Genomic DNA, 27,963 nt, shown 5'->3' with positions numbered 1-27,963 from the left:
TATACTTACTTCTTTGCATGCAATGCTTTCCCCTCTCTTTAGAAAATCAATGAGAATTGCAGTACTTCATCAGCCAGCTCAGCAGGACAACCACAAAATGTGCCAGATTCTGGGCAGCCCAGAAATAGTTCGACACCGACAGCAACACCCGATTCCCAGGCAGACGGCGGCCGCGTTGCGTTGGACCATGACGCTCAGCCTGCCGCCGCAGGGCCCTGAGATGCGCTCATCTTATCCACACCAGTGCATGGAATTCTGCTTCTCACCTGGGGAACGCTGGAGTAGGAGCTCAAAAGTAGGACTTCTTCATCTTAATGATCATAACGTGGTGCAGTGCAAGCTTTTAACTATATAAACAATATTCGTAGGACTACACAGAGCAACACAAGCAGGGAAGCCAAAAGTTTGGAATGCTTGAGGGAAGTGATGTGGCCGGATCTAACTGTAGGAAGAACTCTTGGCTGCTTTGCTAAAGCTTAGTCAAGCGCTATGAGATTTCTTTGCAATCTGTAGAAAAGGGGAGTTCGCTCTTTACTCGCTGAGGCCAGAGAGTCTGACTTGATCAGCTTTTTTTTTTTCCTTTGAATTTGTTCCTGAGACAAAATGAAAAGACTTTTTAGGAGAGAAACTGAGTTTCCCTGCATAGTCTATTAAAAATATTGGATCCAATAAATATAGGAACAGCATGAACCTGTCTCTCTAAAGATTTCTCAGATACAGAGTAGCTTTAGCAAGCATATCTTCATATTACGGTGATGGAATGAGTAAAACATATTCAAAGAATATGTTTTTTGAAGCTATGTTATCTTGTTTGAGATAAAGGTTTAGTTCTGCAAAGCAAAGATTTTTGAAATGACATTTTAGTGAAACAAAAAAGCTGGAGGAGGGCTTGTGAAGCCTCTGTGCTTGCAGCCCTTCAGCTGGGCATATGTTGTGTGTGTTTGGGTAATTTTAGGTTTGATGTTGTATTGAGACAACTATCTTTGATCAAGACTGCACAACCTGAGATTGATCAAGGTTTTCAATGGACACACTGGTTTTTTTTGTTCTTATTTCATCATCTATACAGCGGTTTATTTAATGCAGTGTAGTTACTGTGGTTATTTATTAAGAAAACAGCAAGCTTTAAGTGCCTGGGGTGGGGGAGGGGAGGGAGAGTTACCTAAAAATCGTAATGATTACAATTTCAGGGGCAAAGTTGTTGGCGCAGAAATCAAGTCGAATGAGGGATTCTCAGGAGGAGACATACATAACTAGAATGCAGTATGTTTGGGAAATTAACTTTGCCCAATGTCAAGACACTGGAAAACTTTGTGTTGTTTTGTCATGCTTTTCAATATTGACTGCAGCCAGCTCACTTGCTGGTGCGTAGTGAAAATTGCTGCTGGAGGGGAGATCCTTGGGCTTGAGGAAGAGTCCAGGGGGGTTATAGTCAGGATAGTGTTATGGCTCATTTACTCATCCCAACAGCTTGTTCCTGGGAGATTTTGAGCACTTAGCTTCTGCAGGACTTGAGTGAGCATTGCTCAGCCGTCCTTGGAGTCAGATGTGTGTGATGTGTCAGCCTTCCCCCGGGAAGGTGCATGCTGTTGGGCTGCGCGGCCCCTGTGATGATGCAGGGGCAAGATTAGCAGGAGCACAGGGGAAGGGGAGAGGATGATGGCAGCAGCTGAGCAGGAGAAGGGTACGCAGCTTCACCCGCTTTGACATCCAGTTAGTTTGGCTGAAGGGGTCTCCTGTGGCTGTGCTTTAGCTGTGCTTTTAGAACAAACCGTGTTCTGGCGGTGCCTGGGACCAACACCATAGAAAATGAAGAGAAACATCGATGACTAGCCACTAATTACTTTTTTTGCACTTGAACTTAAATGTACTGTACTCACGTAAATCCTCATGACTTGTCGAAGTGTCCTTTAAAATCAGAAATGTATTTATTGTGTGTTTGTATAACTTGGGGAAGAACCGAAGGACTGATCAGGTGACAGGACGGAAGGATGCTACAAACCATCTTGAGACAAACCAACCATTTGTTGAGTTCATGCTGTACGGTGTTACCTCAGCTTTTACTGCGTAGCACCTGGATTGTGAGGTGAAGAGCTTGTACACTGTGTTTACACTTGGAATTGTTTATTTGAAATGCCTGCTCTTTTTGGAATTGTATAGTCATTCTATGTTGCAAAATGGACATGTACACCTGGGTTTTGATATTTGTGAAACTGTAAAAACTGTGGTAAGAAATATAAATTATCCATAATGTATTTAATAGTATCAATCTGAACTTTTATTACATGTGTTCATATTACGGTGCCAGCAGTGAGCATAACCACCAGAACTGAGAAACAATTTGGTGCTAATTAACCTCCTGCTAGGTTCACTCCCCGGAGGACAGTGAATCTGGAACCTGGCAGCTACTATCTTGCGCAGTGTTAAAATCTGTTCCGTGATAAAATCAAGCTGTGGGCACAAAGCTCCTTCTATGGGGTGAGGAGAATGTAAGGAATGCACACCGGTGTGCATCACAAACAGCGTGATACGGAAGTGGGCAGGACATCAGGAGTGAAAGTCAAAAGTGGATTACGTTGGTCGCCTAGCAGTTTGAGGTGAAGGATCTTAAGGGCAGGTCATGCCAGCTTGCATGGAAATATTTCTAATTTCTGTTTCTGATAAAACTGCACGTATTTGCAGTAATGCACCTGTTCTCTACAGTGGCGCATTTGCCTGGAATTTATTTATTTTTAAATGTAGGGAACTTCATTTTTTATTATTTCAGCTGTTTAACTTGTATGCACACAAACGTTGTGATGGGGAGAGACATCAGGGGCAGTTCTGCTTTGTTGTTCCCACGTGTCTAACCTGCAGACCTCGCTTGTCATCTTACGGATTGGTCTTTGTTGCAGTTTGGGTCTGTCGTGAATGGAGAGATGGAAGAGGCAGACTCCTACGGGGAGATGTGTTCGAGGTTTTGAAGCAACCACAGCTAACGCACAGTTTTAAATCTGCAGCAATGGAGGAAACTTGAGGATATACACGCACCCTTCTGTGTGGCTCCTCCCTGTTTTAGGTCCCGCAGTTCTGGAGAGAGTAAGTGCTTAAGGAAGGAGAACCACATAGCTGAAAAATACTTTTATTTAAAAACCCTGAAAGTACAATACAGTATATCAAGTATAGCGTACAATACAAAATAAATATGAAATTTGGTTTTTAATTAACAATGAAACAGAAGATAAATGTAATTCATCCTTTGTTACGGAAGAAAGGCTGCTGTGATAGTTAAGGCAGTGGATTGACATCAAGATTCTGTTCTCAGGCTTTCTGCTTGAGCGCTGGACACCACTTGCCAGTAGTGTTCCAGTTAACCTATGTAATTCCATACATCACAGGACACTGTGCAGGTAAACTCGCTGTTGGCAAAGGGCTCAAATGACAGCAGTTGATTCTGGTAGGTTTTGTTGATGATGAAATGCTTCCAGTGTTGGAACAGGCTTGGGAGGATTTTTAAGGTCAGCATCAGCTATCCACTAAAGTAGTCATCTTTCTGGCATGTTGCTGCACTTCTGTTTTGCATGTGCTTAGTAGTTTCCTGCTCTACTTTGGATAGTATTTACCTATCCCTGGCAAATGATGAACTTTATAAACTGAAAGGTGTTTGTTTTTTTCCTTCCTGTTGGAATAGGTTTGTCTGGTATTGTTCTTAATGATTTAGCAAAAGGGAAAGTATCTGGAAAATTACACAGCCTATTTTTGCATTTAATATATCACACAGGTAAAATGTTACCTTAATATATTATCTGGCTATCGTATATAAATATATATTTTATACTTATGAAGGGATAATCACTGCCTCAGTAGAAAGAGGAAATCCAGAAAAATTGTGGGTTTACTCTACGATAAGTCTGATTCTCCTGCTTGGCCTCAAGTTGCATGGATAGGAATTCGTAGCCAGTTAAAAAGTACACTTACAATTACTTCCTACAGAAAACAACTTCATCCTAGTGACAGAACCTACCTGGCCAAGCCTGACATTTGAGTCTGGGTGGTAACTTAACTGTGGACTTGGTAGTAGCAGCCTCTCTTACAGGTAACTCTTAAACTAGTGGCCTATCTATTTTTTAATACTGTGGACTTACAAGTGAATGTGTTTTGGAGCACCTGCTTGACAGGGTTTCTCTCCCTTAAATATGCTATAGATTGTGCATTTGTGTATTTATAAATATATGGCACAAAAAGGTGTTAGTTATCTCTTTAGTGTACAACGGAAGCATTCTTTCTGAAATGAAGCAACCTCGCAATGATATAACTGAGGAAGGACTGCCCAAGTGGTATTTTCAGGCATAGGATCTGAGTCACATTCTATACGGAGGAGCTCCTGGAATGCGGTACGGCAGCACTTTTTAGTTAGAGGTAGTGGATTTTCACCCTTGTCCAGAGATGGGCAATGGGGAACCACTGGTGAGGTCATGTTGTGGCACCAGGCACATTACAAAGAAAAAAGATCCCCTGGAAAGCAAATAGAGTCTGGTCTGAAATCTCCCTCTGGAGAGCAAATTTCTCCCCACCACAGGCAGTTCTTGGTGGATTTCTAAAATCAGGTGGTGGGAGAAGTAATGGTCTTGCGTCCTCTGCAGTTTGGAGGCAGTAAAGGAAAACAAGGTGAGGACAGAGGAATATAGGGATAGTCTTTAAAACAAAGGGAGAAAATGACCTCTGCAGGTGGATGAACTTCGGAGATGTGATAGATCCCCTAATCTCGTACTGTGTAGTACATTGGCTGAAAGACATTTCACTGTCTTAACCTTCTCTCCCCATTCTTTGCTTTTCCTCCCCATACACCTCGTGTGTAAGTCCAAAAGAAGGATGCACAAGGAGGTAGGAGCCAGGTATCCCTTTCTCCTTGTTTTGCCAGGAATTACTTTTCTGCTTGGTACTGAATTAGTTAATTACTGAAGACAGTGGAGCCACGTGTGGGTCATCTGTATTCCCCATTACATGGCTGTGCTGCAGCTCAGCTGACAGCAGTTCCTCCAAGCAGATCAAACGGCCTTGGTGTCTGCTGCCTTTTCTTGGTTGTTCAAAGGGCTGAGCAGAGGGCAGTACCCTTCTGAGCTAAGGGGAGGATGAAATGGAAAGCAATAGTAAAATACATCTGGGGAGGGAAATCTCCTAAATCACCTGCAGTGGTCAGAGAGAGAAGCAGAGGATTGAAGAAAGGATCAGCAGAGGGACCTGTGGAAGAGGGAAGGAGTGTGTGAAGGAATAGGCATGGAAAGAACAACATACAGCATAACTAGAGCAGGGAGACCACGAACAGAATGATGTAAGCAGAGCAGCAAAAGCTCAGGCAGGGTTTTGAAGAGTGAGAGGAACTTAAAACAAATGGAGGATGCAAAATGAAGCTAAGAGACAAGCTGAGCCAGAAAAGCAAACAAACCTTGCTCAGCTCTGGATCTTTAGCACTGAAAAGTCAGATGAACAATAAAAATAGTTTATCAGCAAACTAACAGCATTATTAAATTTGCTACCATGTAGGGTACTTAATAAAAGTAGAGCACTAATAATGGCTTTCTTTCCTCAAGTGCTCAGCACAGAGGACTTGACAATGAATGGGGCTAAAAAAGATGCTGTGTTTACTAGAGGTAGTATCCTTGGCAAAGCAAGGCATCACCATGGGACAGCGTGCTGCTGGTACTTGCTTTGAAAAGAAGCAACATTTCCTTTCCCAGTTAAAGTACCAATAGTATGAGATCCTCCTGATGGTTTCCTTCTGCTGCTCTAATCAGGCAACATCAGTGATACAGGAAATAGTCTTTCAGAAATGTTTGTCCCCCAGCATCCACAAGAAATCACCAGGTATGAGTTCTTAGTCTACAGTCTTCCCTTCTGGGACAAATACATTTTCCCTTTCTCCCTTGTTGTGGTGTTTTCCAAAACTCAGAGCAACTCAGTAGCATACGGAAATGAAATCTCTTCACGTATTTCATCTTCATCTACATCATCTTCCTCATGGGTGGAGTTTTCTGTCTCATCCTGCTCAGATTCCACCCTTTTGTCAAAAAGCTGCTCTTCCAGGAAGAAGCTCCCAAAGCCGTATTCCTTATCATGTGCCGTTGTTTCTGCAGCTGAGACGTGGGGAGATCCCAGAACAAAACCTGCAAACCTGCCAGATTTTTGAAGGGATCAGCTGGGAAGGTTTTATGTATTTTTATATATGTGTATGTGTATACACACACATTGTAAATGCAGGAGATGCTGCCAATTAAGCAGAGATGTTGTGAGGACATGCCTATAGGCCATGCTGGTCAGGGGAAGTTGTAGCAGGAGCTACGGAGTCAAGCACAACAGAGAGTAAAAAGCAACAGATGGCAACGACTCTGAAGATTTGTTCTTCTGCCTCACTGTCCTTTGTGTTTTCAGTCTTCCCTACATAAGTAACTTTGGCTCTTCTAGAGGGCATCTGTACCATCTTGTGACTAAGCAAGACCTGACTTCGTTTTCTCATCTTGACAGTGCTTGTGGGGTAAACCCAGAGTAAGCATTTGTATCACTGGATAGGTGGTATTTTAGCTTCTAAAAATAAATTAAAGCTGTGGAACAGTTGAGACAAAGGCTGTTAGAATTTCAGGTAAGTTGACATTGCTAATGAAGGGAAAACTGGTGAGAACTTAGCACTCCCACATTCCTGTGCTATCACCTTACTTCTGGTGCTGCATGCGTGTTCCAGGCAAGCTGAAACTAAGCTTGCCTGCAGTTGCCAAAGAATTCCTGCTTTTGGTGAACTGTGAGCTGCAGGCTGGGAATTCTGCAGCTGCTCCAAGCCAACACCAAAGTGGAGGTTTGGCTGAACAAAGCGTGAACTTAACACTGTTCCTACATTTCAGTTCGCCGCACATCTTACTTTCAGTGGACAACTACACTGAAGATACAGAATGGCAGAGCTGGAGGCTTCTGGCAAGCGCACGGAAACAGACGGCAGTTCTGACACCTGGGTAAGTGTCGACAGCATCAGAGAAATGTAAGAAAAAGGAGCTGCAGCTACACTCTGCAATTCTGGTAAACTGATCAATAATTTACATTTAGACTTAACATTTCTGTGAGATGAATGGTGTCACCTCGCTCCTCTTGGAAGCACTGTTAGTCTATACGGGGAACAGAGTTGGACTGCCTCTGTTTTAGAGGTTTGCCTTGTGCTGAGCCATCTTTCAGTGGAAGCTTAAAGGGATACTCAATTTCAAATCAAACTTCTAGTTCTTTTTATTTTTCTATTTTTCTCGTGAACAACTTGTAAGAATATTAACTAAACGAGGGCTAGAAAATACATGTGCCTCATTTGCTTGTCCTGTGCATTTGGTGATATTTTCTTAGAGTACTGTAGCGAGTTTTCCTTTTTTTCTATCTTCAAATCACGCTACAGAATGCGAGTCTCTTAGAAAATAACAGTTTAACAGTAAATCTATATCTAAATGTAAACCTGGCAGAGAGGCTGTCTCTATGCCCGTCCAAGAAAGATGAAGGTTCCGAAATTAGTTTTAACTTTTTTTTTAGTTGTTAAATTCCAAGCTGACTGGGACTCCCTTGAAATTGTGACATTTGGTTCTGTGGCAAGGGCCAAGCCTTTGTAGCAGGCTACTAGGTGAAACCATGCTCCTAACATCTTCAAGTGTTTGATTTTGAAGGAAGTACATGGTGATTATGGTTAATTCTATATCCTGCAAGATTTTCTGGCTGCGTTTACTGGCTCTTCTCTTCACATGTGTTTGTCTCTTAAGCTGTATCTGGAGTAGCTCCACTACGTGATATACTGCTTAGGTGCAGATACTGGTATTTTCTCTGTATTCAGTCTTAGATATTCTATGATACTCCTACTTCGAGTAGTAGGTTTCCTTGGCTGTGCAGACCTGCAGTCAGAGAGCTTAATGCAGCAAATATTTGAGCAATATACTTCAGCCTGCCCCAATTTTCCACTGTATAAAAGTGTACTGCTGTAAAAGCTGAAAAAAAGGGCATTTCACTGGTTAGACAGTGATCTGGGTCACTGTGTAGGAACTTGCAGAGGCACTGTAGGTAGCCTGGAAGTTCTGGGGAAAGCTGTCAATACCACGAATTAACTGTGAAACTCCGCAAAATCCCAGAGTAATCTATGGTCAGAGAGGAACCAGTGGGGCTTAATACCACCAGCAAGTAATATCCTGGAGACATGGGCTGTGATCTTTAGTGGGATTACTCGGGGGTAAAGCCAAATTTTCTTACCGATGTGGGGACTGGAGTTTGGATACTGCTAGCCATGATGGGAAGTCAGGGTTCCTGCAGAGTGAGCGTAGCTCCTCCAGAGCTCTGATAGTTTCTGCTTCACCTTGTTCTCGGTATTCTTCTTCAGTAAGCCATCTGAACACTAACTTTTTTGATTGCAAGCGGTTCTTCATTTTTCTAAAATAAAATGAAATCAATTAGTGTTTCTGAAGTCTTCTGGCACGTAATTATGGCCCATCGTTTTTCTCTACTGGCTGCTATTAACATGCATTAATCATGACCTGGGAGGTCTTTTCTAATCTTAATGACTCTCTGTTTATCCTCGTATGAGGAAAAGCTACATACTTGCATTAAAATGAAAATTTTAAGACAACAGGTTTCATGTTTGCAAGCTGCTTACTCTAGGTCTTATCCAGCCTTCCAGAGAATGCTGCTTCAGAAGAGCTTTGGATCAGGTCCTTACTGTGTATGCACGGACTGTAATCTCAGAATAAAATAGATGTCTACTTGCTCAGCCATTTTTAGGTGAAATATGCAAAATGTGTCTACGCAGAGACATGGGCTGAATCAAACCCCAGTCTGCATATGTAAATTTAAAGATAAGCAATGCTCTAAGTCTGAGTTGTTCATGTTGTTTACTAGATCGCTTCTCTTAAATCTTGCTTTAAATTACAAAACTGAGTAGTCTGAGGCCAAAATGTTTACAATCTGATGTTTTTTTAGCTGCTGCGTAGCGATGTATAATATAATTAGATATCAATTAGAAAGTGTGCCATGTTCTGTTCCCTTCTGTCGACTGCTTTCAATTTAAATGTTGTGATGAGTTAAGATAAGCAAGGGCTGCATGCCCATAAAACTTTCAGCTCTGTATAAAAACACCTGCTCCAACCAGCAGCGTTCAACTTTCCTCCTTATTGCCCTGAAAAGCAAGAATGAATTACAGCCCTCGTCCAGGTCAAACGGCAAAGGTCTTGCTGGCTCGGTGGAATCCGTATTGATCTTACTAATTAATGCAAGATTCTTAATTTTTCTATATGTGCTGCTCTTAACTCTGACTTCTGTGAACTCCTAGTCAAATCTTACTGATTTCAGAGCAAGTTGAACCTGCTTCTGTCAGGTAAGTACTGATACTGCATTACTGTTGAAACAGTTGGTGCTTCTCAGCTGCTGCTGGCAAATCAGTCTTTGACAAATGAAAAATCCTACGTAAAATAATAAAGCTTCAACACGGTCCACAGTGGAACATTTAAAAGGAGCAGAGGAGCAAAGCAATATGTTCTTCAGAAAACTAAACAATGCGTCAAAGACTAAAAAAGAAATTGTTTCTTATTCTTTTGGTTATGTTGGTTCTAGCCTTGACCTCTCCCTGGTTCTTTGAGGTTCAGCAGCAGTCCACAGCTATGGAACAGGCCGCACTAAAGAGTTTTGATCTGGATGTCATCGCTGAAGGTAACAAGCAGCTGTAAATTGTGAGGGCTTTTTAGAATCTTCATTTGAGTGTTACATCTGTGATAAAAAATGCTTTACATTCAAGGAGGAGCAAATCTGTTCTTCCCATATTGCTAACAAAATACTTAGCAAACTAAGATCTACATTGTGAAAGCAGTTCCAATTCCAAATGCCACAACATAAAGGGGGCACTGCGAATATGGGAGGGAGAGTGTCCCCCCAGTGATAACTGACTGCTTGCATGTACTAAGGGCAGACGTACATCTACGGTGATAACCTTAGAATATTAAAATCAGTGGGAACCCTTATTTTGGTGAAAATGGGGTTTTAGTCTCTGAACTCTACATTGACATTGAAAGCCATCTGGCCTACACAGAACAGTCAGTTTTTAACATACACTTACTAGGCGATAGTTCACTTTATCATGTGAGATTCAATACAAATTACCTGCAGATTTCCTCACAGCAAGTGATACCAAGGTGATATTGCTGCACTCTAACCAATCAACCAAACAGAAATGTTTTGGTTGCCATATGCTGCAGACTAGAAGGTGCCACATTTGTACTGAAGAGCACCGTCACATTTGTCCATAAAACAAAATTCATGTTTATAACTGCCAAAGGGAAAGTAATTAAATTCCTGTGTCTTAGCGATTTAAACTTTTTCTATTGTAGCTTTATATTTGGTTAAAAGAAAAACAAAAACTAGCAATAGAAATTCACCAGTGTTTGTTTGGTTTTTTTTTTCATTATTAGCCTCTAATGTTTCCTGGTGGTAAAGGGACCCGGACAATCCCAAATACATACACACCTGCCTATGTGACAAGCAGCACCAAGGGGATAGCACAGGCCTTTCGAGCAGAGGCTGACTGCTATTATTGCATATGCAACTTGGGGTACGGTGACACCGCAGTAAATCAAGACAAAGGCTGTTAATTGCAGGGTCCACGTGAACAAGGTTATGCTCAGTTCACTGGTAAGCGGTCCGTGCTGATAGCACGTGGCAAAGCTACTCGCTCCAACAGCCAGAAAATACCCTGTGGAAACAGGAAAGAATGACATGAAGAAAAAGATGAAAACTACTCATATAAACTGTACTAGGTTGGTTGACAAAGCTTGCAACTTCTGTGTAGTACAACCTGCTGTTTCTTGTGCTGTCTTACGGGTACTTGCATTGAATTTTATGAGCTCTGTGTTTTAGTAGTTCACGGGGTGATCTATGAAGAGCCATTGGGTAATGCTGTAGGAGCTGCAGCGCAAGAACCTTGAGGCAGGTGCCAGATCAACAGATTTGCCAACCCCTGCAGTTAGCAATTTGTGCGTCCCGTTCCCAGATTCAGCAAAATAAAACCATCATAGCTGCCCGTTCCCTGTCACGGGGAAAGTGTACGTGATGACAAATCAGTGAAAAAATAATGCAGGCAAAATCTGCTGTTACAGCTGTTACTGGCCCACTATACCAAACTCTTTATTTAATAATACGATGTGAGTAAATGCTCACTGAGTACATTAGGATCCTTTGGAATATTACATCATCTCTGGCTCAGGAGATAAAAGTAATCCATAAATGAGCTGCTTGACTTTTTTTTTTAATGGATGGGTATTCATCTAACCACTAAATTATCAAAAAACGTACTGCGGATTTTAGTTTAATTTTCTTACCCAACAAGTATATCCTGTGTTCAGACCACAACCACTCCATATTTTCTTTGAAACAGAAAATAACGTAGAGAGAGGACATCCAGCAGCCACTCATTAATATCCAGAAGGTACTGTGCTGAAAATTTACAAAAAAATAAGTAGGGAAAATACAGAAATCTCAGTCAGAATCAGGACCGTTGTGTGCAAGTGAATTCACAGGCAAAAACAGATGTGCTACTTGGTAGTCCTTCAGGGCTTCTGATCGGTGTTGGACTTCCACTGCACTTGTGCCAGTTCACATCTGCCCTGTGATGAATTCTCTGGTGAATGGAAGAGAATCCATCCCAGTTGCCACTAAAATTACATTCTGATTTACAGAGATTCATATTCTTAAAACTAAGCTTAGCTCCAGTCCAATAAAAATAATTTAGGTTTCAGAATAAATTTTTCTCCTACATCAACAGTCTCCTGTTAGAAGCAGCTAATTAGAACTTGATTCTGACTTAATTATATTCACTTGACTCCTGTACCCATTTCAGGGGAGTTACCTGGCTACAAAAACAGAGCAAGGTCAGAATCTGGCCTTGGACTCTTGACTTCCTATATTATTATTATGATTATTATTATTATTTTGTTTTTGCAAATGTAGATTTACCCTTGGAATAAATCTTTTAAGCGTCAACAGGACAAAGACTAGCAGAGCAAGAACACCCAGTATTACTCCAGAAAGGTAAAAGAACTTGGTATTCCTGTAAAAGAACAAGAGAGGACACTGTGAGAAGTATTTTCTAAGTTGTAATTGGTTAAAAATGCCAACATTTGTAAAGATAGCAGTAATCTTCAGGAAGGACTTAATGCAGCTGTAAGTCAGAAGTGGTAGTTACATGGTTAACAGGCCTGGTTTAGATTTTAAATTCATGCCAAAAAAAAAAATCCAACAAATGCTATACAATGCACTGGAATTGTTACATGCTAGAAGGTTTTTAATTTATTTTTTAAACACTCACGCTTTCTGGTTTTATTGACTTGCTAGTCACTTTATTTTCTCGTACATAGCAATGTGGTTCTGTACTGTAAGAAGAGTTATTTTTTTATTTAAAAGGAAAAAGCAAGTTTTTCTAAGCTTATGCATTGGTAAAAATCTGATTTAAAAAATATAATTTAGTTAAAAAAGAAAATACTGCTGCTCTGCTTGTTTTAAAGGTGTCTCCTGACAATTAATTTGTGACTCATTTTGCTTTGAAGTCATGGGCCAAGTGTTTTGCTCTAACAGTAAGTATCCTCCCTTATGAGCTATGCAAGACATGCATCAAAAGAACAATGAGGAAGGGTTGGCGAGAAGGTGGAGGCAGACCAGGCCCCGGATGACCTCATCCTAAGCATTTCTGCCTGCAGGAAGGCATCATTTTTGATGCATGCGACATTCTTTAGCATTCAGCCAATCTCCCTGGTCCACAAAAGGGAGAGAGGATTTTTCTGAATCCACACTTGCTTGCTGAGGATTGTCCTGGTGTCGCCCAGCGCAAGGTGCCAGCATGCAGCTACCTGACAAGTCCTCCTAGGTATGTAACAGTCTGGCCAGGCACAAACGGTATGAAGTATCATTACTTTTAATATATGTTTAAATATATGTCCAGTTTCCTTATTTCACTTTCCCAGACAATCGCATCTCCAGCTTAGTAAAACAAACCAAAGAAGCACAGACTTTGGGAGAGAAGGTCAAAACACAGCAGCTAGTACTCACCTGCTCAGACTGTTTGCAAAATGGAACAGAAAAATTCCAGCTACAAACAAAAACAAGAGCTTTCCATCTAGCACTAAAAAGGGGGAAAAAAGACAAATAGAAATGGACTTTAGAGTTACACAATCTAAAGCATTGGTTATATATAAAAGATCAGCAGAAAAGTGCCAAGCTTCTTAAAAAGAGATGGTACATTCACGTACACTGACAATACCAATCTATCTGTAATCTGAACTGAAAGCTTTCTTACTTACTTTCTCGTTTCACACTCACGATGTACAGTTCTTTCCTGAGGGGCTGTATTTTGAAGCAAATATCCTCTCCATATTGTTTTATTTTTAGGAAAGTTTCTGTAGATGTCTCTGGTTGCCAGAAGATTTGAACAGCACATGCAGCAAACTCAAAAACAGTTTCTGAGTTACGACAGTTGCTTTTTTCTGAAGTAGGCACAAACCTGAACGTTTCTGTGCTGTTGATTTTTACCTAAAATCAAACGATAACAAAATACATAGAGGAATAGCTAAGAATCACTGTTTTTTTTTCTGTTGCTGCTTTTTCTGACACACAACAGCATCTATGCCATACATGTGCTAATGAGGCTTACCACAGAAACCTAGAGAACATAATGTTACTGGAATTTTAAGTTGTTTAATATTGGTTATTAATTGTATGCAAATATTAGTTGTTTGGGCCTTACAGCATGCTTCAGAGAAATCCAGGTCAGCAAAGGTCTATCGAAGGGCCTCAGTCCATCCACAGGCTCTGGGGGTTTGGTTTTACCATGAAACTTGCCCCCACACAAATTTCTAACAAAACTTGCAGTATTTGACTGACTGCTGTTTCTTTTGTGGATATCCATACTCCTTCTCATTCCCCTCTTTAACCATAAGAAATAGTACTTGCTTTTCTTGTAGATAATAATGCAATATTTATGTTAGGGACAGATGAGAGATAGGGAAAACAAAAGGCATCATAACCAGAAATTTAAATATAGCACATTCCTGTTGCTTATTTTGGTGTTTCTTGCTAGTTCCTAGCACACTCCCCCACCATAGCGTAAAAGATGTCCATCTTCTGAGACGGGGTGATCTTGCTGAACGTTATATTTCATTGTGAGCTCTTGATCTGGGCATGTTAGACAACAACAACAAAAAAACATTTACAAAAAAAGCGATGCCACAAATAAACCAGGCTTCTACTGGGAAGGAGTCAACACATCAGCAAGCAGTTTGTTTTGGGAAAAATCTTGACTTCCTGCTTTTAAGCATTTCCTCCAGGAAAGCTTGTGTTGCTGTTGGAGGGCTTTACCACCTGAAGCCTGCTACCATTCATAAAAACATCTGCAGCACGTTCCCAAGGGAAAAAGTCCTGGGAACGGACAAAGAGGTGTTCCACTTCCATATCTGAGAGCCAATTTCTCCAACACAGAGCAAAACTATTTACTTCCCTTGACCAGCAACATTCTTCCCAGGAAAAAAAAAAGAATCAGATACTCAGCTTGTTCCTTAACCTGTTACTGCTTCCAGCGTTATGAGACTTTGATATTGTATTGCTGATCAATAAACATGTTTCTTTTAAGATGACCCTCTGTGTCAAACAAAAAAACAGCAGTAGCAGTATATTTCTAATTTTCAGGGTAACAATCTGATACATCTTTAGTTCTTATACTGGGGATGCCTGTACTCTTCCTCATTCCCCTCCTGAAAAGCAAGTCTAATTTCTTATGGTTCTTGTAGACAATAATTCAATCTTCACGTTAGGGATAGAAGAGGTATGGTACAAGCAAGTGGTTCACAGAACTGTGGTTTATCCTCAAATTTAGCTGTATAAAGGTGTCGTGATGCAAAACATTTCTTGCTGGGGTTAACAGCGGTCCATCAGTAGGAAAGATGTGCATCAAAATAAGATGCGACAGTAAGTTAATGTTTGTTTGGCATCCTGTTGTAACGCTGTAAACCTGGTTGACATCCTTTTAATAAAGGGACAGCAAGCTTCACCGCACACAGACTGAAGGATCCCAATGCTGTATTTTTATCATGCTCCTACCTGATCCTGCCAGCTGGTCTTATACTCAGCTGGGAGAAGTTCTTGTGAAGTGTAGGGTGTATCTGGATGAGGTAAGAGACTCTTACCTCTACAGTTGACCAAATGTACTGTAAGTGCAGGGTTCTGTTTTGCACATAACAATAGCAGTTTTCATCCCGTTTCTGGATGACATCCCCTTCTTTCAGGAGGCTACAGTTTTCACCTGGGGAGGGAAAGTTAACTTTAAATATGTATCAAAGACAAATGTGTAATTTTCCTCCCTTTTTTGGTATATGCTGAGGGAGTCACAAGGAATTTGCAGATAATTGAACGTAAAAACTATGCTGCAGGGTAGCACATTCAATTTGGTTTAGACAAAAAAATCAAATGACACTTCTCATCAAGTAATTCAGGCTCTAAAATAAACAGTAACACCTTGGGGGAGAAAAAATTAATCTAGGGTGAGATTTTTTTAAAAAATGCAGTCAGTAAAAGCTTGGCATCTCTATCCACGTTTTGATGGCACAGGAATCGGGCCTCTGGGCCAAATTTCCTGCTGGCACGAGTGGGCGTAACTCCACTGTAGTCTGCGCTTATACCAATGGTGAATGCAACTGTGGGAGTCTGAGCAGGTAAACAGGCTTACATATTAAATAGTCATTTAGCACATGACATTGCTGCTGACTACAGAAATCGCACCCATCTCCCTCTGAAATAGTTCGAATGTTAAATAACATAACTCCTCTTCTTAATTTGTACCTTTAGCATCATTTTCCCTGACACAGTCCAGCCACTACGTTAGCATGACAACTGCACTGACAGCTTGCCAGAAGTCTCAAAACATGGATGCGTACTGGTGTAACTCTCCTGAGATGTTGGTGACCCCCTACGATCCTCACGATTAGATTGCACCTTTCAGCAGAAATGCACCTGAAAGATTTATGGAGCAAACCTTCACGAACAACGTACATTCCTATCTATATAGATGTGTAAAATATGCCCTACAGTGCCTTGCTGCAGTGTTCCAGGAACATAATTAAAGAGCAGAATAAAGGAAATTAATACAGATCAGAACAGAGGGAATCATCTGGCTCGCTGAATAGAAAATCTAGGTCTAAGCCAAGCTCAGTAATAACTGCTAAAACACTCACATACTCAGAACAGCAATATGAACGTGTCCAAAACAGACTCAATCTGGACAAGGAAATACTCTGCAGGTTAAAACCTGCCTTGTCTCTGTAAGGAAGCTAAACCTAGCCTAAATTATTTTTTAAACAATTTAATTAAAGCAATCAAAAATACCTGTGTGCATGTTCTTATCTACGTTTATTAAGCCATTCCAGAATTAGAATATGTCCACAGATGATCCTACTAAAGTATGCTGGCTTGAAATTTCAACTTGGGCGTTTTTGTTGTGAAATACTAACCATCTGATTAATTTTAATCCATACCAACGGAAGAGAGCACAGCACTTCAGACAAGGGCTGACTGTCACTCTTGACAGACATTGCCCTTCCATAAAGGTCATCAGAGGAAGCTGCAAAAGGATTAACTTGTCTCCCAGAAGTGCAACTGACTAAGGCAGCTAACAGGTGAGGCTGGGCGTTATCCCAGGGCTAGAAGTGAGATAGGTTCAGTGGCAGGAAACTGCAATGCCCTGGCAGAACCAAAACACAGCCTGGAGCACAGATGCCTTTCCTGCAAGGTGTATTTATTACCAAGAGGGTTTTCTGCCCAGGGCAAGCCACCGTGCTCCTGTGCATGCTGGTGAAGACAGAGCCACTGTGCTTCTGTCGCTGCTGTGGTCCACGCTGGTGGCGGGCTGGACAAGCAGCAGCCACAAAGGGGATCAGAAAAGCCTACAAGAAAAGGAGGGATGGGAGAGGGACAGTCCAGGTGGGGGCCAAAACGAATGGCTAGGGTAGGTGTTGGCACATGAAAAAAAAACATCCAGTGCCCCTAGTCCAGGAGAAGGGAACGGGGACCTCTGCAGAAGCTGCTGCGTTTGAATTTAATTGTTAGGAATTAATTCTCCTGTGGATAGACAGTTTATGTCCTCAATATACAATACTAGTAAGTGTTCTCGCCTCCCTTAACTTTAAGGAACTTAGATGCCTTTTCTTGAGAAAAAGCTTTTGCTTCAGACGTGACATCAGCTCCACAGAGCGAAACGATCCATTTCCAGAAAGAAAGAGGCACCCGAGCAGGTGGCTGTAGCTACAGAAGGCCTTCAGCTGCCCACAGCGAGGGCAGGCAGGGGGCCAGCCCCCACTCCTTCGGGTTAGGAGCTGCAGCCAGCACCGCGCGGGAGGCCGGAGACCCTGCATGCGAGCGGGGCAGCAGCCCCCAGAGCTCTGCACTGCTCCCCCAACCCACAGCCACCCCCTGCTGCCCCCTGCCCCCTTTAACAAACACACGCCCTGCCCCAACCCCCCCAGAGCCTGCCAGCCGCCTTCGCCACCCCTCGGCGCTCCCCGCGCCCGGCCTCGCCGCCAGGCCTGCGCCGCCCCGCCATGTCCTGCACCGCCCTGCCCGGCACGGCCCGGCCCCGCCCGGCCCCGCAGCCCCCCGGAGGCCTGAGGGGAACCGAGTACCTGCCGCCGCCGCCCCGGCCAGCACCGCCAGCACCGCCAGCAGCGGCCCCGGCCCCGGCCGGGCCCGGGGAGGCCGCGCCGGGCCCATGCGGTGGCTGCGGCTCCGCCTCTGAGGGGCCCGGCCCGGCCCGGCCGCCCTGGGGGCCGCCCCTTGGGCTCCTCAGGAGCTTGGGGCTTTGTGCTTGGAGGAGCCGGGGGCGGTTTCGACAGAAAGCGGGGCGGAGGGGGAAGGCTGCGGGTCGGGGTTAGGGGCTGAGCCCCCAGAAGCGCGCTGCCTCCCGGCCGCAGCCCGGCGGTTGGGCGAGCCCCTCGGGCTCTCGGTTCGCACCGTCCCCTCAGCGCTGCGAGCCTTGCTGACCGGCTTTTTTCCTGGGAAAGGAGACACGCCGCGCTCAGCTCTCCCTGTACAGCCCTTCCTACAGCTCTGTGCACCTCACTGCTAATGGACTTTGTGTGACTTGTCAGAGCACTGCAGGCAGCCAGCGTAACCCTGTCAGAAGCCGCAGCGCTGGGGACCGCGCTCTGTCTGACACAACTAGAGACCCTTGGTGATTCCCCACACCGTGCTCGCCCAGGGAAGGTACGGCAGTGTGACACCACAGCACCAACTCCTTCATAAGAGACACTTCCTATTCTTTCGTGATTAATTGTAATTATGCTGCGTTTTCATCACTTCCAGTCTGAAGCACACGCGTGTGTTTGCCTTCCTAAATGGTGCTGCTGCTCAGGCCAAAGGTTGGACTGTGAGCTTAAAAGCGGTATTTTTAACTGTTTGCTTACAAATACTGCCACTGGTGAAGCACATTGGTGCAGCACAGCTCACCAAAGCTCTGCCCTTGTCAGCTCTCAGGCCCTGGGGAGAGCTGAGGGAGATCCCTCCAGCATTAACAAAGCCACACATCCATCAGTGGGAGGAGGGATGGACAAATCCAGTAGCACGTGAACTGCCACAAGTTCCTTTTAGGACAGAGTCGAAGTCCCAGTATGTGACACTATGCAGACACCGCTCTTGGAGTAGCACATCCAGTGTTACCTGAGCTCAGAAGTGGGGGTTGGAAATATTTACAGGCTGCTAGCTTTTAGTTCAATGCTCTTTCAGTGAGGACAAACTTCTTAGTCAGACCTCCCAAGCCTTAAATATTTTACGACCACAGTCTGCAGTGCCCTTGTTGAGCTGCTTAAAAGCTGAGTGCAATGTTAGATGTAATACCGAATCCTCTTTGTGCCGCTGAATCCTTTCAGTCCCACAGAGGCCCTGGCTGCTCACACTTGATTTGCCATGTACAGTCATGCAAACAGACTACGGCTGCATGGTGGCGAGGTTCTCCACGCTCACCAGAGCCCTGCCATGTTGGGTGCTGCTCTGAAGAGCCATCACAGCCAGCCCCTGTCCCTGCCACCATGGGCTGCAGCCTGGGGAGGAGGCATCCCACCAGGTGATGCTCACCACCCTCCTTCAGCCTCCTGCTTCTAACTGGAGCTGGCAAGGGTTTTAATTCCCAGGTGTGCCACTAACATCTCAACATGTGCTCCAGATGACTCAGGGCACTTCCTCTGATTTTTTTTTCCCTTCTCTCTTCTTACATCAGCAAACGGTACGCTTTGTTTGCAGTTATGGGGCGGTCTACCTGTCTTTGGCCAGGACCAAGTGGCTGCAGGCTTGTGAAAGCAATGGCATTCCTTCTTCCTTAGGCTGGCCTGTGGGCGTTGGATTGTGTCATTCATAGGAGGTGAGCGTCAAAGGAAGTGGGATCAACTGCTGGAGATTTGTAATCCAGGTACTTAATATTTGGTTTCCTGGAAAAGAAGGGAAAAATAGAAAAACAGGCAGCCTTTGTGTCTTCAGCTTTCCCACGTAGTCAGAATAACACAATACCTATACGTGCCTAAGCGTATTTCTGGTTTTTTTTGCTTTCATTTACTCAGGATGAAGAACTACTCTATTCCCTTTTAAATAGTTTCATATGTTTTGGCGGCTTCTGTTGAATGTTTATTCCAGTAATGCAAATAATTTGTGTTCCATAAGTGCCCTCACAAACAATGCAATTTATTATCAGGTACATTATGTTGTCTTTTTATTTGATGTAAATGGTCTCTTAGAGTTAAAATTAGACAGAAGAGCCATTTGAGACTATTTTGTTCATCTCCAGCTGTTTTTTCAGGAGTGCATTAGTTTGAAGTATTTCACTGGCAAAATACTGAGTTATTTTTTGGGGAGCAAAACTATCTACAAAAGATAAGTATAGCTACTTATTTTTTTCAGTAGTCTAATGGTAATCTCTATTCTATTTGACACATATAGATACTGAGCTAGGTACTGCTCTACTAGGGATATTTATCTCTCCTAAACTGCTCTAGGCAGTAGATAATCTTTTACGATCTTTCTCCAGGCTAAACTTATAAATGAACAATGGAAATAGTGTTTGAAAGGTTACCTGTGTCATATTTTACTGATTAGGCAAAAGGGCCGTATTTTTTCATTATGCTGTTATTTTTTCTCTTTTTTTCTTAAACCTTTGCATATTTAATCTGAGTGCAGGGCACTTACTGTAGCCACCCATGCTTTCAAAAACCAAAGTGCCAGAACACGTGTTTTGCTGTTATATCACTGGTGGGGGGTCAGGCAATCCAAGGCAATCCCAGTGTTTTTAGATAAACCACTCTGAGTAATGCAGCTCTTTCCGTTTTGTATGACTTTTGACTTACGCAGCCTTCCTGGCATTTAACCCTGCGTTGTTGGACGCTTGTTTTCCCATCGATCTCAAAAGGACCTCTAGGTCAGAAGGGAGGAAAGCTCAGCCTGCTGATGGCAGAATGTTTTTTGGGAGGATGCATCTGCAATTTCTGGAAACATGGTACTTCGCTCTGCCTTCAGCCAAGTATTTTGGTGTAAGTTCATTGATCCCATTGATGTTATTCCTGATGTACACAACAGTAAGCAAATTCAGCTCCAGGCTTCTGCTAAGTAGCAGTGGGCCTTAAATATTTATCTAGTTTATTTTTAGCTCGCCAAATGTAGCTATATTTGTAGCAAGGAAGCAGTGATATAAATCTTACTGGACTCCTCCTTTGCTTTGCATCTGCAATAGGAAGGCAGTTTGGGTTTGTTTGTTGTTTTTTTTTTTTGACCCGGAGCTCTTATTAGTGATGTTAAATTTGCTCTGATTAATATATTATAGATTTCTTTTTTTCAATCACCTCTTAACTCCCATGTTTAAATTGAATGGATCTTGTTACTTATCTCAAGGAGCACTGAAACAGCCTAAGGAAATAAGAGCCATAGCCATTTCAGTTACTTCACATACCACCCTGCAAAGCATTTCCAATTCCCACTGATACCACAGTCCAGAAAATCACTTACTGCTCCACAAAAATAGCTTTTCTGCCCATCTCCTCTACAAGCAGAGACTTGTCTCATATGAGGGGAAAATGTTAAGAGCGCATTCATGACCCAAGCAGCGGTAGGAAAGCAAAGCCCTTTTAACTAAAGCTTTTGAGAGTAAAATCTGAGCCTCTTCTAAAATGCAATTTAAATAAGATGACTTGTAGCAGAAGTCCCTGTACCCTAAGTGTATTCACTCGTGAACTGCCCTTCCCAGCTTCCTTATCTGAGGCCCTGGGTGCTCTTTGCATGAAGTTCAATAGGGTGCTGGCTCAGACCCTAGGAAAATGACCAGTTCCTGCACCAAGACCGTGCGCAGGCACGCGAGCAGCTTGGCACAGGGAAGTCACATTCACTGAAGGGCCTCACCCCTGTGACAGGGCATACACCAAGGCACAAAGCACAGTGCTGGAGCTGAGCATAGCCCCAGGACATGCTGCAGCCACCGAGTCCCCAAATAAGCAGTCTGCTGCTACACTGATAGTGTGGAGCAAGGAGCCAGAAAAGGGGGGCTCCTTGAACCAATTATCAGATTTTTAGCCTCTTTCATTCCTAACTCTTACTGCAGAGCTAGAAGGAGACTGGGGTAACAAAGTAATAGCAATTGATTTGCTCTCAGAGCAGCTGTGAGCATGCCCTGAGATGGTGTGTAGGCATTAATACCTTCCATGGAGAAAGGTCCCAATACTACAAGAAAGTTCATGGGCAGAGACCATTAGAGCAAACATTTTGAAAGCTGCCTGTATGTTTTAAGGACATCTAGCACACAGAACAGATAAAAAACAGACTTACAGTTGGTTATCTGCTTACTAGCAAAGCCCTAAAATAAAACATCTCCTCTGAGGAACTTTTGCTCGATATAGGACAGGCAGATGGCCACGCTGATGTGAGGAAGCCCACGTTTGTGCTGTGTGGTCGGGGAAAGGCAATTCCTCTGAAAAGACACGTGAAGGATAAACTAGGCTGGTGGCTGGAAATGCTGGAAAACAGCATGTGGTAGGATGGCATGGCTCAGAAATGAGCACTTTGGGCTCTTGTGCCACTGGTTTACATGCAGCTCTCAGCTCAGTAGTTACCCAAATCTATTACTTCCTTTTGATTATGCAGATGGTCTGCAGTAAATAGATCCTAGCCCAGAGATCAATTGCTAAATAATCACAGCACAAAAGCCAAGCGCTACTACCTGTGTTGGGATCCCAACTGGTAGGCTCAGAAATGTGTCCAGGACTTCAATGGGAGCTGGAGAGTCCTCACCACACAGAGGCAGAAAGGCAAGTCGTGCTCTTGCAGGGCCACTTTTCTTGCTGCATCTGTCCGGTAGGGAAACAGGACTCACCCATTGTCATGAACTGTAAAACATCCTTCCAAATCACTGAGTTTGATTTAAAAACAGATCTTGAAAGCCTGGAAGGGAAGGAGAACTGACAGATAAAGTGAATCTCCTGTGTCTGCTATTAAAATTCACGGGACATGATATGCAAGGAGGCCATGGGAACAGTGTGTTGTTTGTGGATGAGTGTATGTGTGTCTCTGTCTCATGCTTTCAGTTTTATATTCATATTAACTGTTGTTGCTTGGTACTACGTTTATGTAGTAGCCTCTAGTAATTCTTCTGGGGCTTGACAAAGCACTCTTGGAAAAATGAATTGCTAGCAGTATTAAACAAATGTGAAGAGAATTACTCTCTTTCCAATGGATCTTCATTTCCTGAAATTAAATTTTAGCCCTGGTGTGCCCAACTACCTTCATGATTAATCTCTGTGCTGTCAGAGGAGCTTGTCAAGCTCTTTCAGATCAAGGGAGGTTGTTAAGAAGATTCTGACCATGTCTTCCTATCACTTTGTAACCACACTTCTGCAGTTACTGGTGTGCCATTGTACCTGCAGGGGAAAACCAAGGACTTTGGATAAGCCAGGTGCAAGTTTGGATGTCACCTCTTCCGAACTGTGACTGCTCGTAAGCAAGGAACAGCAATATACTGCCTCAGGTCCTTCGTGTTAATGCTCTGGGCACAACTACAGTAAGTTGTCAATGGTCAGTTCTTTTGTGGGTTCCTTCTTGGGAGGCTTCACTTCAGAAAATGCTCCCATGAAATTTAGGAGATGGTAGCCTGCCTCAGCCGAGGTATCAAGGACAGAAGAACTCAAGAGAACGGCTTCTGTAACCCTGTGTGTCACAGCCCAGCACTTTGTGTTTGAAGCAGTCGTCACTGGTTTTAACAAAGCAGGTGTTGAGCAAGAAAGGGCAACCTGAGCCATGCTAATATCGAAAAGGCCCAGAACAGACAACCCTTCTTAAAACTTCTGGGGACAATACAAAGGTAGCCTGTGGTTTTTGTCTGCCACTCGAGCCATTGAGTTTTTGGGTGTCTTGCTGCTTCCTATTTTCTTTTCTGTGCATGCTCAGACTGGTCCAGCTCAGGCTGTCTGTTCTTAACACACCCTTAATGAAGCATTTGCAAACTCTGTAACGCTTCTGCTCTTTCAGAGCCTTTTCGTTTTCAGTTGTTCAGTGCTTCTGTTCACAGCCTGCCTTTGCTTACCTGCACATCTCAGTACTCCTTTACCTCTCTCCCCCATAAAAAAATTCCCAGGTTTGCCATTCCCATTATTAGTAAAATATGCCAGTTTGGCATTCATCCCCTCCACTCCCAGCACTCCTGGCTTCTTAAAATTTCTTCCTTTCCTGCTTTCAGACACAGTCCTCCTCCATTAAAAAGTTTCTAGCCTGCTCAGGGTGCTTTAATAATAGGTGGATCTGAGAAAAGAAGAGTTTGTCTCTTTCAGGTTTGAAGTAAAATACCTAGCATATTTTATGACAGCGAACACGTATCTTGATACAAATGCATCTCCAGACAGGCTGTTAAATTACTTTTTTTTCTTCCCTCATCAAGAATTTTTTGACTACTGCATTTTTTCCCTACCTAAATGTAAACATGGGAGAGACTAGGAAACAAGTGGTTAGGTGGAAATATGCGAGTAGCTTTGCATGATTAATGGCTTTACCGTAAGTGTTGCACATAGGGAAAGATACTGGAAAGTTGCCTAAAACAAGGTGATTAAAGGGCTATCCTGTGTAAATACTGAGGAGCAAAGGACAGCAATGCACGACTAAGCCCCTAGGTAGGGAGAGCCAGGATGTACAGTCATTTTGCCCCCGCTAGTCACAGCCGCTCTTGCCGACACTTGAGGAATGCAGGATGTGCCTCAAATAGAGCTTTACAAATATTCTCTGCTGCAGTCATTTCAGCCGTTCCTGGTATTAATATTAGCTCTCACTGACAACAGCTGGGGATTTTAGTGACAGCGACTGCAGAAGAGTACAAATGTGGGTTGTTTTTTTTTTGTTTTTTTGTTTTTCCTCTTTCATGCCAGCTGAAAAGTGAACATCAGACTCCCTATACTGACTCAGATGAAAGGTTGGACAAGCCCAGGCTCCTGTCTCTGGCAGTGGCCAGAGAAGCTTAAAGAAAGCATAGAAGAACAAAACAAGCATAAAATAATCCTTTCCCTACTCCATCCTCCCCACAAAGTGAATCTTTTCAGTTCTGGCACCTATCCTGATGAGATAAGGAAGAATAGCTTAAAGAATCCAGTGGCAAGGAGGGGGGGGAGGTGCTCCCTTCAAAGTACTGGCAGGTTTTTGTTTTCTGATCCAGTGCCAAATGCTACAGTGGTACTTGCCAAATGCCCTTGCCATGGTGCTTGTCCGAGGGCTTTACAGCATTACACCATGCTGTCTGTGCTGTGCTGCTTCTGCTGAAGTCTGTGGGATTCCTCTCGTGCTGAAACTACTAATTGTGAAAACCCAGCTTGTTTGGACATCAGTGTGCATCTCTGGAGCACGAAGAACAGGAGATCCCTGCCCATGCTGTTAGCGGGACAAGCAGTTGGTAAGAGATGTATTTTTTCCTTGTCTAGCTGAGACTGGAGAACACGTATGCTGCACAGGTGGGCATCCTGGTTTACAGAGCTGTCACAGAGAGCTGGGAATCAAGACCACGCTCTGAAAGGTAGGGCAGATGCCGTGCTCGTCTAAGGACTCCGGGACAATCCCACCTCAGGCTTAGGTCTGCACAAAATGATGGAGGCACAAGTGTGATTCCTGAGGGGAAAAAACACACCAACTTCTTAAGCTCTTAATTTTAAAAGCGACACAGTCTGGAAGCATCAGCATTTGTTCTGTCTCATTAAACCTCAAGCCTGAGTTCCCAGAACAGTTTTTCCAGAGGAAAGCGTCCATAGGCAGGTGTTTCTTGCCAGCTGATCTGGACCTTCAGCGGTTCCTAGCTCCGAGCAAGCTTCCTCAGCAGAGGGACGCGCTGCAGCACCGCTAAGCTTGCAAACGCCGTTCGCTACTTCAAAGAAGTTAAAAGTACCAAACACACCAGCGGACCTTGCCAGCTCCATAAGCCAAGCAAACTGCAGTTTAAGGAGGTCAGAAAGAACTCAGACACACCTGGAAATACTCATAAAGCTCTCGAGCCTAATCACTGTTGCTCAAGGTGTCCAGGAGCTCTGCAAACATTTGAACAACGTGTGTGAGCCAGACAGGTGTGGCTTCAGCAGCTCGGATGCCCAAAGGAACCCAGCAGGCCAGGAACACTCGACCATTTCTTAATTTGTTTGGGCCAGGATCAGCTCAGAGACCATCCTGCTCTGCAGGCAGGTGACCGCTGCTTGTGCTGTGGCTCTACTCCTCCCCATCCTGTGCACCCTGCCCGCTGTTGGGAACAGCACCTTCCAGCCCGCATTCTCTAGCCTGATCTCCCTTGGCCATGGGACACCTGTAAAAGATGTTAATTTTGGAGAAAGCTGGGGTGCAGCCGTCCTGGAGAATGAGATGCTTTTAAAGCATCTTTAAGCGACTGAGGCTTGCAACGCTCCAAATAGTTGGCTGTTGTTATGTAGGCATGTATGTCTCTGTGAATGTTTCCCGTTGTTGGTTTTACTTCCCAGCTGGGCATTCAGGCTGGGTGTTACCTCAGTTTCTTTTGGTGTGAGTCAGCACCACAGTTTTGAGAGATGATGGCTACATCTACTGAAAATGGAGGCTTGAAACGTTCACAGAAGAACAGCGGAAATCAAAATATTGTGAAGGGACTAACAATTATGTGCACAGAAACTGGTAACGAAAGCAGAAACAGAGGTGGGGTTTCTTAGCTGTGGGGATAACACGGCCCAGAGCTCCTCTGGGGACTGTCTGCAGGAATCAGTATGATTCGGGTGCGTCATTTAGGGGGAAAAGCAGGAAGCAAGCTGAACCAAAAATAATAACAATAATGCTAGAACCCATCATGGTACACTCCGGCTGGATCTCTTTTGCTACGAGAAAGCAATGTTTAGAGACACTGATGCTATTGTACTCGTTAATTTCGAGGTGTTTTCTATAGATATTTCTTGATAGCTGCTGTCCCGGGGGAAAGACAATAGCTATTGTATTTGCTTAAGACAGTGCTCCAGAATTTCAGCAGCTGGGGTAAAAATAGGAGCAGGGAGACTGAACACAAGTAACGTCCTGTTGCAGCAGAAGGGTGGGATGCACAGGGGGTCACTGCACTCCGTTAATTTGAAGGATAATTAACCATGAAGCTTTGAACTCTTACTTAAATGGCTGATGTCCTAAGGATGCTCAGAAATGGAGCGTGGTTGCCACTGTTGTGCTGTGGCTGGCTGCCTGGCCCAGGGGAACCTGCTTTCGGGGGGAATCTGCACCAGCCAGCGCTGCTTCTTCGAGCCTGCTCGAAAAGAGTTTCCCTTCCGCCTGAGAAATGCTGACGAGATTATAATTGTTTCGGTGATTCTGACGCGGAGCCTGTTCAAAAACCCAGCTGCAGAGCGGTGGTATTATAAATACCGTGCAGTTATTGTTCTTAGTAGTGTCATTTTCAGCATTACTAACAGCCCGTGCAGACTGTGCTGTGCGTCGCTCGGTGCTTCTCTGAATTGATGTTCTCAGGGCAAGGTTTTCTCGCTCCCCAGATGCTGTAACGCACCACGCTTTTTTTCAGTGCAGAGGCAGCGTCCCGTGCTCACTCTGTACTGGCATTTTCAGGAGAGAACGTTTCCCGTTCTTGGCTGAAATAATTCATTTTCTGTGGGAGCTGCGTGCTTTTGGTGTGTTAGTGGCAGAACATCAGACTAGAACCAGGTCCTCTACTTAACTGGCTCCAGAAGAGCGGCTATTATCACTAACCACATATTTTTTAACAACTTGTAGACTGTGGGGAAGTTGAACAACACCTTAGCAAATAAGTTATTTCACATTTAAGACTTGTGCTTTTACAGCCAGTCCTCTGTGCTGCCACATGCTGAAACTGGACCTACTGGTGTGGTGTGGGGCACGGTGCTCACAGCTGCAGGACCCCGCCTGACTTTTGGTGCTGTTTGCTGTTACCGTACCTGAAATGAGATGATGCTTATCACAACTGTGAGTGAACCTCGATCTGATGTCCTTCGGGGTAAGGCAAGGAGCAGTGTTTGTGTTATTCTGATCCTGATGGGCCTGTTTTATTCTCTTTGTCTAGAGTAAGGATAACTTTCACGTCGACTTTCGGCCTGTGCTGGGCAGCAGTTTTTCACAGCAGTGGCTCCTGATGGTGAGGCTGGCCCAGCTGGTGAGGTGTGAGCTGTGCATACTGCGGGGGGATCTGAAGGGAATAAACTGCAAGATCTGCACGGGCTGTGTGGGCTCCAGCCTCCTGGGACTGTCCTGCAGCGACAGAGGGTTGGAGAGCATCACTGGAGAGCTTGGTCCTGTTATCAGTGCTGCTGAAAGAGGTGATAGAGCATCTCAGAGGAGCTGCCTGGGGCAGAGAAAAGGCAGAATGGGCACAGTGGCAATGTCAGGACTAGGAGGGAGAGGGCGAGGCAATGCAGTGCCAGCGTGGAT

At 44.0% G+C, this 27,963-nt stretch overlaps 2 protein-coding genes and 1 long non-coding RNA gene across 12 annotated transcripts in view; 2 read left to right on the top strand and 1 right to left on the bottom strand.

The window, feature by feature from the left end:
* The window catches only part of MFSD6 (major facilitator superfamily domain containing 6), a 43,653-nt gene extending 41,400 nt beyond the window's left edge, over nucleotides 1-2,253 (top strand). For all 6 annotated transcript variants that reach the window (XM_080598808.1, XM_080598812.1, XM_080598807.1 and 3 more), the window contains one exon: nucleotides 43-2,253. In XM_080598808.1, coding sequence (XP_080454934.1) covers nucleotides 43-219 — 177 coding nt within the window. In that variant the 3' untranslated portion in view covers nucleotides 220-2,253. The remainder of the gene's footprint in view (nucleotides 1-42) is intronic.
* Nucleotides 2,254-3,105: 852 nt separating this feature from the next.
* Nucleotides 3,106-17,857, bottom strand: NEMP2 (nuclear envelope integral membrane protein 2). Of its 5 annotated transcripts, none has more exons than XM_080598831.1 (9): nucleotides 17,691-17,849; nucleotides 15,204-15,319; nucleotides 13,326-13,554; nucleotides 13,075-13,147; nucleotides 11,986-12,079; nucleotides 11,352-11,466; nucleotides 10,501-10,726; nucleotides 8,242-8,418; nucleotides 3,106-6,151 (listed from the first exon to the last, which is right to left on the bottom strand). In XM_080598831.1, exons 1-9 carry the CDS (start codon nucleotides 17,776-17,778, stop codon nucleotides 5,926-5,928), a joined length of 1,344 nt encoding a protein of 447 aa, XP_080454957.1. In that variant the 5' UTR covers nucleotides 17,779-17,849; the 3' UTR covers nucleotides 3,106-5,925. The 5 variants fall into 5 exon arrangements, with proteins under 5 accessions (XP_080454957.1, XP_080454961.1, XP_080454960.1 ...); XM_080598835.1 differs by lacking the exon at nucleotides 3,106-6,151 and adding an exon at nucleotides 6,159-6,315 and having other exon boundaries at nucleotides 17,691-17,857; XM_080598834.1 differs by lacking the exon at nucleotides 3,106-6,151 and adding an exon at nucleotides 6,521-6,578 and having other exon boundaries at nucleotides 17,691-17,834.
* Nucleotides 17,858-18,270: 413 nt separating this feature from the next.
* Nucleotides 18,271-27,720, top strand: LOC308197806. Its single transcript, XR_013953290.1, has 4 exons — nucleotides 18,271-19,285; nucleotides 19,383-19,468; nucleotides 20,401-27,501; nucleotides 27,599-27,720. It is a non-coding gene; the product is annotated as an uncharacterized lncRNA (long non-coding RNA).
* The last annotated feature ends 243 nt before the right edge of the window (nucleotides 27,721-27,963 follow it).

Source organism: Anser brachyrhynchus (assembly GCF_964034855.1).
Source record: "Anser brachyrhynchus genome assembly, chromosome: 7".
NCBI lineage: Eukaryota > Metazoa > Chordata > Aves > Anseriformes > Anatidae > Anser > Anser brachyrhynchus.
The sequence above is the reverse complement of the archived record's forward strand: the minus strand, read 5'-3'. Positions and strand labels throughout refer to the sequence as shown.